This window comes from Bremia lactucae, linkage group LG4 (genome assembly GCF_004359215.1).
Source record: "Bremia lactucae strain SF5 linkage group LG4, whole genome shotgun sequence".
Taxonomy (NCBI): domain Eukaryota; phylum Oomycota; class Peronosporomycetes; order Peronosporales; family Peronosporaceae; genus Bremia; species Bremia lactucae.
In genome coordinates, this window is record NC_090613.1 from 1,479,812 (window position 1) to 1,491,594 (window position 11,783).

General features: G+C 45.2%; 1 protein-coding gene across 1 annotated transcript; it reads right to left on the reverse strand.

Annotated features, from left to right (window-relative positions):
• Positions 1-5: 5 nt before the first annotated feature.
• On the reverse strand, positions 6-3,217 carry CCR75_000346 (uncharacterized protein). The gene is made up of 3 exons (XM_067958454.1): positions 3,013-3,217; positions 2,834-2,953; positions 6-2,761 (listed from the first exon to the last, which is right to left on the reverse strand). Exons 1-3 carry the CDS (start codon positions 3,064-3,066, stop codon positions 203-205), a joined length of 2,733 nt encoding a protein of 910 aa, XP_067819964.1. The 5' UTR covers positions 3,067-3,217; the 3' UTR covers positions 6-202.
• Between the last annotated feature and the right edge of the window lie 8,566 nt (positions 3,218-11,783).

Genomic DNA, 11,783 nt, shown 5'->3' on the forward strand with positions numbered 1-11,783 from the left:
ACACAGATTCCTTTGAACCTGATTGGGGCACCCTGAAAAGCTTTTCGCTATGCCGCTGGATCCTCTCGAAATTATGTGATAAAACCTTTCTGGTGTACACGATTGATCCAATAAACCAAACATTTTTACGATTAGAATTCTTTAATGATGAGGCTCTGAATGCATAACTTCTAAAAACCAGAAGTTTTTTAAACGATGCTTTCTACAAACTGAAAATAAAGTCTGTAAATTTCGCCGTGTCAACCGTTTTCGTGTCGTCATCAAGCAGTTTTGGCGCATGCTTCATGATAAACTCGATTTGGGACGCGTCAAAACGCTCATGAATCAATTCGTACGTGAGTTCTTCACCCGTGAGAATGTCCAACGCTTCATAAACGTCATCCTTAGAGGAGCCGCTCTGTAGCTGCTCTGTGCAGAACGTGGCAAACCCATCGAATGAAATCTCATCGTTGTCTTCCTCGTCGATCTTGTCGAAGTAGTCGTGGCAGTCATCTTCGCTCAGACTTAAACCAAGACCCTTACAAGCCATAATAAACTCATCGCGAGCAAGTACACCATCATTGTCCAGGTCAAAGTGGTCAAAAACCTCCTTAATCTCTTTGGCCTGCTGAGGAGTTAGACTGCCGACCTCACTTAAAGCCAACTCCATTTCAAGCGATTTGACTCGGTCGCGGACAGCCGTCTCAAGCGACGTAAATTGTGCTCGGAGACCGTGAATTGTGTCTGTTGTGAATGGATTTGTGTGCACCTGAAGCCGTTCAAGCTCTTCATGAATGCGTTCGAGTTTCTCCATATCCTCCGTAAGCGGTGTATCTATAGCATTTTCCGCGTCATCCTCTAATTGCACGGACTTGATGTCCGTGACTTGGTCTCCTTCTTCATTCTCAGGAGCTACTGTGCCGTTAGCCGGCGACTCGGCACCGGTAATCTCGGGATCTTCAGGTTTTTCCCCTGTTTCATCCTCAAACACAGCAATGGTGTTCGAGCGGAATAGACGGTGACGCAGCAGCACCATGGAGCTAAATTGGTCCTTAAGCGAACCCTCGACAACATTAATCAATTGCGTGCTCTGAGCGCAACGCTCTTTAATGCGTGCAGACAAGTTAGCAAACTCACGGCACACTTCGTCACGCTTCTCCACGTTTGCAAGTTCTTCTTCGTAGTAGCCACGTTTTTCGGCCAGCGAACCCAATAGCTTTTGCACACGCGCATTCGTCTTTTCAATCAGCGCTACGTCGCTCTCACGACCAGCTTCAGCGAGAATGTGCTTCTTCTCAACCAACTTTTCGTTTTCGCTTACTACAGCGTTTTGTACCTTGGGGACGAGCACAGTGTCAAATTGGTGTTTGGCAGCGACAACACCTGCAGTCGACACGTCTTGAAGCTTGGTGGCGGCCTCAATCTCCTCGTCCATCTCTTCTATGACGTACTTGAGGTTTCGCATCAGTGTCTTGGCATCCTTTGCAACGGCATCCATGTTTTGTTGCACACGAAGGCAATCTTGCAGGTTCGACTTTACTCCTTCCACCATTTCTTCTGCCATGGCAACGAACTTTTTCATCGCATCCACACGCTCGAGCGTTGCTTTTGTGTCATTATGTTCCTCGGACAGTCCATCCGCTTCAGTCACAACTGTAGCTAAGAGTTGCTTGTACCGTGGAAGCTCAATGTCTTGTAAGAAAGCAACGCTCTCAAGCTTTTCTTCCGCATCAGCCGTTGACGTGACGCGTAAATCCTCGGCAAAAAGAGATAGCGCCTCTTTCTCTTTCGCCCACGACTCGACTTTTTCCAAGTCTTTCACCACCTTGGTCAAGAATATTTCCGTCTTTTGATAGCTTTCTAGGTTTTGACGCAGCTTCAGCTCAAATGCCGTCTCTAGCTCGTCCAATTGTGCCTTGAGTGCTTGCAACTTTTCAATGGGAGGGTCCAAATTAGGCACCGCGCGTCCATTGTTCTTGCAACTGGCAATCCAACGTCCAGCGCATCCTTCTACCGCCACAAATTGCGCTTCCCGAGGTGGTTTGTCGTTCTTTTTATAGTCCAGGTGACGAGACAAGGCCTCCTTTATGTCCGGAATATGGCGTGGCTGACTTAGTGTCTGAAAGCGCTCCGTCTGTTGCTGTAGCCACTCGTTAAGACCTGACGCGTTCTTGTCAAACTCAATAGCCAACTCCTGGTGGCGCTGTGCAATGTTTAGTGCCTTAGAAATAGTCGTCACGGCTTTCTTTTTCTGCACACCCGACGCGAACTCCTTGAAAAGTAACGACACGTACGTCGTGATACTTTTTTCATCTGGCTTTGCCTGTCCAGCCACATTTTCAACTTCCAATAGCTGCGGAATGCGAAGCTTTTCACGGGCAATATCAAATGCTAATTTAACATTCGTCTGGGCATCCTTGGGGTCCAGTGAATTGAAATCAATAAGAGTAGGTGCGTAGCGATGAATTAAGGCACAAAACGCCATACCATCAGCCCAGCTACCCGAAAAATTCTTCACCTCAATGGTGGGGTAATCAGCCAACGAGCGATTCACCCACAGCAGTAATCCGTCCTTTCCAGAGACGCCTTCTACGTCGATTTCAGCCACTTGAAAAGCCTTAATTAGAGTCCACATGAGGCCAAGTACCAGCTTGTTGTTGCCATCCAAAATGTCAGAGGACCCAATGTTTGTCACATTTACATTCTTCTTTTGCATAAATGCAAAGGCAAAGTTGAGGTTCTCCATCTTTTGAATACGCATACGTGGCTTTTTGTTGAATTTCTGCCAGCAAACAAGATACATAACATTACTACGTGTAGCAAATACTACAACAGTATCCAACGAGTTACGTACGCGGCACACTTTCTCACGGCAAATGATTTGAAGGAGAGAAATGAGGCGAATTCCGTCCTTTAGATCTTGGTACAGGTCATCGATTGTCATGCGCTTGCGCGACAGGTACGTGTTCGCCCACTACACATCAGAAAAGTTACCGTTAAATGTTCAAATTCTTTGTATTCGCATGAACGTACTCTAGTGAACGTGTTTTTCTGCACATCCACCCACTCTTCGTTGTAGCCAGCCATGCTATGTGGGATGGGGGACTTCGCTCTTGGTAGGTGTGGTCTTTTGTTGTCTTTTATTCTTAATAGCGGACCAGTAACGATTGCGCTGGTTCTCACTGATCAAATGGGATACTGCACACCGTCGGCCGATAGTTGCAATTTCTGCGTTCAGCGAAGGCTGTTCTTGCAATTTCTAGATTGGCTTGGGCCTCTCGGTTGATATACCGGTTTTATACTTTAAGCACGGTCTACGACCAAGGTTGCCTGCCGCGATTTGAGTTCAGAAACTATGACAGAAGAGTTGCTTCTTCGTCACGCGCAAATAAGGGGCAAAAATAATATTGTGTATCTTATTTGAATATAAACCATCCAAATTCTGTCTAATAAAATTCAGCACTGTTGTGGTCAAAAGTGCACTTTTAAGATGTCGGAGGTTGTGAGTATTTACATTCGCGCAATTGTGCATTACACACGCTATTGAACGACAATAAAGGAGCGACAACCAAGTCATAGGGACGAAACGCGGTGATGATTATCATTTGTACTATTCGAAGTGCGACAATAGAATACATTGTCGAAGCTGCTTGGAGAAGTCGGGACGAAGAAAAAACCCGCTTATCGGCAATAATCGCAGATTAACAGACAACGTCTTAAAAAAATTGTCTTTCCCAGTATATGTTACACACCCTTTTCTAAATAGTTTTTGGAAAGTTATTATCATAAAATATAATTAATGTCGTTATGCGAGAGACATGTTAATATGCGAAACATCTACTACTATGACCTGTTAAGAAATGATTTTTTTGCTTACCGCAAATAATCGAAACTAAACTAGTATAGCCGGTATAAAGAGGTATTCATGACTTGCTCGTTACGATTTTATTATATCACATCTACGTCCTTTATCCACGCGAATTGGTCCGCTCGATGCAACAGCGAAGCACGACAGTGCAAAACCAATATTTTGGGATTTTCGGATGTGCAGCGATTGTCACTCGTCACGATGTACGAATAAGCTCTGCTGTGTTTAATCCTGTTGTGCGCACGCTATAATCAAAACTTGCTAAAACCTCTTCAAATGACCTGTGTGAAAGCATTCCCCACTTACTTTCTCGGGCAGTTTTTAAAACTGGCTACTTTTTTAAATGGACTGGACTTTTTCCAGGAAACTCGCATTTCTTTGATTTACGCATCTGAATAATCTACACCCTGTCGCAAGAATTCTTCGTTAAAAGTACAAAGCCCGCTATTACAATAAAAGGCGTATGCGGAATCTGATTTTGACATGTGGACGGCATGCTCGATAAACTTACTTTTTGCCTGGTTTGTCGACTTTATCCTCTCCCCAAGTTAAAATTGTAAGCGCTGAAACGCAACCAAAAAATTTCGCCTAATTAGTTAAAATGGAGACCTGCCATGTTAAGCAGACGATGCGTTTTAATTGATCTCGTTTTCTTCCCCCGTTGTTCGTACACATACGATGCCACAATGCAAAGAAAGGCCGCAGCTTGTTCTTTGCCTCGATGGAAAGGAATATTCAGTGTTTCGTGGGCTGAGTCGCCAGGTAACCTGCTTGTACTTCAACTCGTCGTGGAATTGCACATACGATGGTATTCTTTTACGCCTGATGATAATTACTCATACAGTATATGGATGCGTTAAATATCTAAAATAATGTTGACCCTGCATTAACAGTGGCAAAAAAGTTTGTGATCAGTAGATGCGACGGCATCAGCAAAAAATTACTATATTCGATTTAGTTTTGGTTTCAAAACCTAAATAGATTTAGTATTTGCAAAAAATCGGAAAAAATATCTAATAAAAGAAAATTTGAACTTTCAGTTGCTTTCGCTCGACAAAATGTATCCCGATAGATAACTCCATTACGTTTGTCAAAATGACAAAAACTCCAGCTCGGACGAAGCGTATACATGAATTGCATTGCGCATGCGTTGAGGATGTAATGGGGCAAATTTCATATTAAACCGTTAATGTGGTACTTTTACATTATAGGTAAATATCCTTTATGTAATTGATTTAGTTAATATCATTAAACACCGTTATTATGGGTAATACGAGTGGCAGCCACCACATAGAGAGAGCGATGGTGGCCAAAATCAATCTTAAGTGTAATAGTGTTAGATTTTGGGAGCCGTTAAAGTGCCCTCAGTTTTTCGTTAAAATGCCCTCAGTTGTATTTCATTGGCTAAGGTTCACCCTACATTGCGTCAAAAACACCATGTGACCACTTTCGTGAAATGACCATTTAGACGTAAAATTCAGCTCCCTTAGAATCAACCAGCATAATTCAGCTGGTAATTCCATGAACATTTTCGCACCTCCTCTGCAAATGTCCTACAGCCCTCTCGAGGCAGCAAAGGAGGCCGTTGATATTCATGCCCGCGAAAATGGATACGCTGTACGCATCCGTCGAACTGAAAAAGTTGGAAACAGAAAGGACGGGGACGTCAAGGGTAAAAGTCGAAAAACTGAGGGCATTTTAACGGCTCCCTCATGTAACTATTCGCTGCAATTTTACTACTGAAGTATTAAACACGATGTACTCGTTCAACATCTACACTCGCAACGGATCGTGTCTCTATCAAGAGACTGGAATGTTCACGGCGGCAAAAGTGTGACGTACTCAGACCCGGAAGAACAAAACCGTCTGCACTTTATTCTGCTCTTCTCGCTCGAGGAGTTTGTTCGTAAGATTGCTCTCATGACGGCAATGCAGACAGGGACAGATTGTAACTGGGTTTATCGTTACATGAAATTAACACTTAAAGGTTGGTAATTAATATATTACTTTAAAGGTAGATAATATTTGGAGGATATTACTTTACATAGTAATATTCGGAAAGCTTATTCATTGGTAGATATAGGCCTTTATATTTACTTACTCCGCGGTCCAGTCAGCACTGGACGCGCCCAAAGAAAGACAGATAAGACTTTAGTATACAATTAAGCTAGTATAAATAGATCGAAATAGAAGCACTTAACTATATTAAATTCAGTTTACTTTTAATTCTCTCTTAAACAAGTCTTTTAAAGAAAGTCTTCCCTCTGCACGTACTAGTGCACGTGAAGTGATGTGTGGCACCACTTGCACTGAAGCAGTGCAAAGTGCACTTGTACTGAAGCAGGTACAAGTCGGCAGCGCTCCGTTACGCCTAGCAGCACTTTGTAGTCCGTCCAAGGACCACAGTTCTATCATTTAACATGGACATGTTAGATTATTAGAAATACGCATCACGTTTCGCGTTATAACTACTCCTTTCTAAGTGACATCTTAAGGAGTGCGGTCGAACGAATGAGTTCACCGTAGGGAATGATGCCATCCTGGCGATGCTGTCCGGTATGGACAGAGATGCCCTCCATTCAGCCATCGCCAAGTTCATACAACATGAATTTGACGAGACGAAGGAAAAGGCAGCCTTGCTTATCAGCAAGGCTATCAACAGGCAGGACTGTTGAGGTTCCAACAGGTACAGAACCCTGTACCTGGGTTGACGCACACGCGTCGTCCTGAAACCTTAGAGATAGGGTGTAAAATACATTTAAGTATAGGGGAGTCAAAGAAGACTCCCTCTTAAGATGCTTCGTCGAATTGGACGATGCCATAAGAGCTCGTCCCATTGTCGACGAGCAGATGCAAGTCGCATTTGCTCAGTTGGCAGGTCGTGCCAAAACTTGGGCACTAGGCCTTACGTTGCGCGACCCATATGTCTTTGGGTCGCTAGAGGCTTTTAGAGCCCGGCTGAATCAGACGTCTGAACCGCTAAGTTCAGAGCTCGATCAGAGCTTCTGAAACTCAAGCAAGGCAAGCGTGATGTTCACGCTTATGCCCAGCACATACGACTCTTAGCGAGTTGTTACACAAACAACCCAGTCCATAGAACACACGTTGATTACGGTGTTCATGCAAGGACTTGCAGATGGTCCCGCAAGGACCCACCTGTTCCGCTTGGAACTGGATACGCTTGAAGAAGCAATATCAGTTGCGGAACAGGAGGACTTTAGCTTGAGACAGGCTAAAGCTAGTTCGTCATCGTATCGTCCTCCAAGACGACACGAGTTAGGAGGTCCAGAACCCATGGACCTCTCTTACGAGAAACCTCGCTTTTCGAACAATAAACGATTGCAGAAATGCAATTGCTGCCAAAATTAAGAAACTGCGCTCAGGAGTGCAGTGCCCCCACGCCCAGTACCGAGAGGTACTAAACGTAAATATGGACCGAATGCCAAGAAGGGCAACGGTCGGGGGTCCGACGTTGTTGTGAAAACGCAACCGCGAGGCGGACCGCCAAAAAATGGTCGGGATCAGTAGGGGTGCGACGCTCTACTGATATAGCAACCACACAAGAATTTGCAACTCTCTTGACGAAAGTTGATCCAGACATACAACACTATGTGTCTCTGAACCTAGCGATGAGGTATCCCTCATCACCTTGAAGTTAAAAGTGACAAACGATGAGTCACTGAGAGCCCTAGTTGACTGTGGGGCGTCGAACAAATTTATTCGTCGCCAGTCGCTAGAGGGTCGTAGGCTCAAATATGTTGAGTTCGACATCCTTCCAACGCGGATGACGGTGCGTCTAGCGACAGGCGCAGTACTGAAACACGTAGTGAAATCCCACTACACTTTAAAAAGTTTACAGTACGATGATGATTTCATCCTACTGGATTTGATGGACAAATTTGATGTCATCCTACGTTTACCTTGGCTCAGAAAGAATGAGTCAAGAATCAGCTGGCAGCATCGATCCGTAAAGATGCCTGCCACTTGTTCATCAGATGGCCATCTGATGAACGTCTTGAAGCGTGCACAAGCGTGTGGGTGTACTACGAGTGAGTGCGATGGCCTGACTTGTGGTGCGGTCGTTAATACGACTGCACAAGATCACAGTGTGATTACTAATCACACTGTGTAGGTACCTGCCGGTGGCTGTGCGAATGCACAGGCAGCACCGAAGTTCCACCACTCGAATAAGTCGAGTGGATTTAGACATGAATGTACGCCTAGCGAGCGACATTTAAGGAATATAGCGGTTGTCCAAACGGGACATCACAATGATCCTCGGTCTAGTAGAGAATTGGCCATAGAGGACCCGAATGTGATAGCATAATCACAGTCGGAAGACGTTGAGGAAACAAGTCTTCACGTACTTGAGGAGAAATCTACTCAAATAGTTAATGCTGAAGTGACTAGATTCAGCATCCCAAGGAATGAATCCCTCGGCAGTCTGAGGATAAATCCCAGGAAGAAATTGAGTCATTGAATGTCTTGGTTAATGACGGATAAAGAGTACGCGCTTATACTCTTGATCTGTATGCACCTCCGAAATTAACTTCGGAGATAATTCAATTACCAACCCTAGAGCCTAAGCGGTTCTTGAGAGATCTGCGTGGTGGTAAAATCAAGCATCTCTGCGCACTCGTCACAGAGAACGAATACGTAAACGATTTTCGGTCAGCGGTATATTTTGCAGAGAACGAACGGGTTCTCAGCAGCTCATCGATGGACGAAACTGTCCTCGATGTGAAGACTCGGATTGAGAGATTTACTACTCAATCCTGGGAGTCACTTAAGACAAATCCTTTGTACAACGATTTGATGGAATTCGGGGATGTATTTTCTGAAGCAGTTCCGTGTGAGTTGCCTATAAAAAGGCACTCGACATGAGATCGAGCTCAAACCGGGCTCGAAGTACTGTGTCACGAAGCAATGGCAATTGCCTCGTGCACAAATACTTGCGATCGATAAATTCTTTATCGATCGATTTAAAGCGGCCATGTAAGGGATTCAACCTCCCCACATAGCTCACCGACCTTCTGTGTGCGACAGGCAACAGGATGGTGGCGGATAGTGCACGCATTCAATAAAGTAAATGCAGCAGCGGTACCGGCTCAAACACCGATTCTAGGAAAGTCGTAATCATAGATGGTATATCTGAATTACTATCTTTTCGTCTACGGATCTGATGGATGGATTTTACCAGATCCTTTCGCGTGAACGGGACATCCCGCACACAGCAGTGAGCACTCCCAGTGGGATGCTCTGGGTATGGCTAGTTATACCACAGGGGCTTAGTAACGCCCATGCTACACTTAACAGATGCGTAACGGATCTGTTGAGACCGGTACGAGAATTTGCACCGAGTTATTTTCACGATGTATTCGTCCATAGCCGGGCTATGACGGAACGACGGACGTGGAAGTGCATAAAACCCACGTTCGTCAGGTTCTTACACTTGTGCGAAAGCATGAGTTGTTACGCAAACTCAAGAAGTTTATATTCGCTGCAAGCAAAATACCACTTCTTGGGCGCATCGTTGGAAAACACGGCTTGCGCCCCGATCCCGAAAAGATCAAGGCAATTACCGACTGGTCAGTTCCAATCGATGTCAAGGGACTTAGAGAGTTCCTTGGGCTAGCGGCGTACTTGCACAAGTAGTCACGCAAATATGCCGAGATGACAGTTCATCTCTCTCGTCTCTTTAAAAAGACGAGAAATGGTTATGAAACGCTGATTGTCAGCGTTCCGTTGAAGGAATCAAGCAAAGCTTGATGCAATTACCCATCTTGGCGTGGATAATATTAATTAACAATCTTTTATTGTTAATTTCATGTAACGATACACCCCGTTGCTGCGCGTTAATGCAATACGATACAGACGGCGCGGAGCGCGTCGTCTGTTACCAATCGCGTCAGCTGCAACCAGCTGAACGCAATTACCCAGTGCATGACAAGGAACTCCTTGCCATGAAATATGCACTGGCTAAATTTAGGGTCTATCTCCTCGGAGATAGACCGTTCATCGTATATACGGACCATGCGTCATTACGCACGTCCGTAAACAGCCCACACCTCTCGCAAAGAATAACGAGGTGGCTATCCTTCTTCGCAGAGTATAATTTCTGCGTCGAATATAAACCAGGACGACTTAATGTCGTCGCTGATGCGTTATCACGCCGACCCGATTTCGAGTCGGCTGCGCGCTCCAACAGTGAAAGTGATCCCACTATTGCAACACTCACTACGAGTATTCCTAACTTTGTTTGATGACATAAAGAAAGCCTACACAGAAGATAAAGATATTCTGCTTTTAATGGATCATCTGATGAATCTATCTAATAAATCTCTTAAAGATTTACCGGCTTTATATCGATCGTCATGAGATCGATACACAACACGCAACGGCTTGCTGTACTACACAGCCGTTGCCGGTGACATTCCACGTGTCGTCGTCTCAACTCACAATGATTTGCGCTTGCGCATTATGTATCAGTGTCACGATGCACCAACAAGTGGGCATCGTGGACGTGAGACTACTTATCTCACAGTAAGTCGCGGCTTTTACTGTATCAGCTCGTGCGCAAGTACAATCGTGCTTGCGAGGTGTGTGAACGGGTGTAACGTAGCCGTTCTGTTCGTGCCCCTAAATAACCTCTACCACTTCCAGCAGAGTGTTGGCAGTCTATATCTATTGACTTCGTCTTCGGATCCGAAGGCGATCACAAAAACAATGGAATCCTTGTTTTGGTAGACATATTCAGCAAGATGGTACATCTTGTTGTAGTACCAGAGTCAGTCACCGCTCCAGTCTGTGCCTACGTCTCTATCGACACGGTATTCAGACTCTACGGTTTACCTCGTGAACTAATCGCTGATAGAGACCCACGATTCACGGCGGAATTTTGGCAATCCGTGTTCCGATCTCTCGGAACACGGCTATCTATTTCAACCTCTGATCATTCAGAGGCAGATGGTGAGACGGACGCGTAAATCACGTCCTCGAAGAATACTTCGAGGTTACGTCCAATCGTATATCCGAATTGGAGCTAGTTCTTACCGATAGTCGAGCTCGCCATCATAATTCGGTGCATGCGTCTGCAACGCATATCCACCCAATTAGAGGGATCCTCTAGTTTAAGTGGGGGCAACATCGAAAGAGATAAACTCAGCAATAGTGATGACACTATTGTTAGCCATTATACCAACGATGCTCAAGAAACGTATCGAGATTAAATACTTCCTCAGCGCGAATGTTCTTCGCGCTGGGATCAAGGCCTTGTAGCTTTGTTGCAATAAATAAGAGAATTTATTGTGAGGAGTAGTCTATCCAGACAAGAAACTGACTAGCCTTTCGAACAAAAGTCACGACTTCTTCTCAGGGGCAAGACGATACATTTTGTTGTCTTCGCTCTTGAAGCAGGGGTATCACAAGAATTTTTATTACGATGGCTTGCGCCATCGTCTTCACAACGCACAGAAATATGTGCGGGTGATGGCACGGGAGACGGGGCTGGCGATGACGAATAATCCTCATCGTCGAAACTAAACATGCTATAGCGAACGCTATTAGCCCGTCTATCCGATTGATTCCCCTCGTTCAAGGGCTCATAGTCAGCCGCCTGACGATGATCAGGCGACTGTTCTGTTTTCCCCGAGTCGGCCATTTCGTCCGACTGCGTAGTCGACCTTCAAAAAAGGGCTGCATTCACGTGGTGAATCACCACGTGCACCCGCACCATCTAGTGTTGCGGGAGAAGACGATACAACGGCAGACGGAACGTCTGCCGCAAGAGACAACAACGTGTCACCCGCAGCTGCATGAACCGCAGCCGAAGGCGCCGCACTATACCGCATGGACTTGTTAACCATGCGATAGAATTGCCAATGATGGTTCTGACCAATCAATATCGTATTTAATTAAGTGGTCCTATAGTGACCAC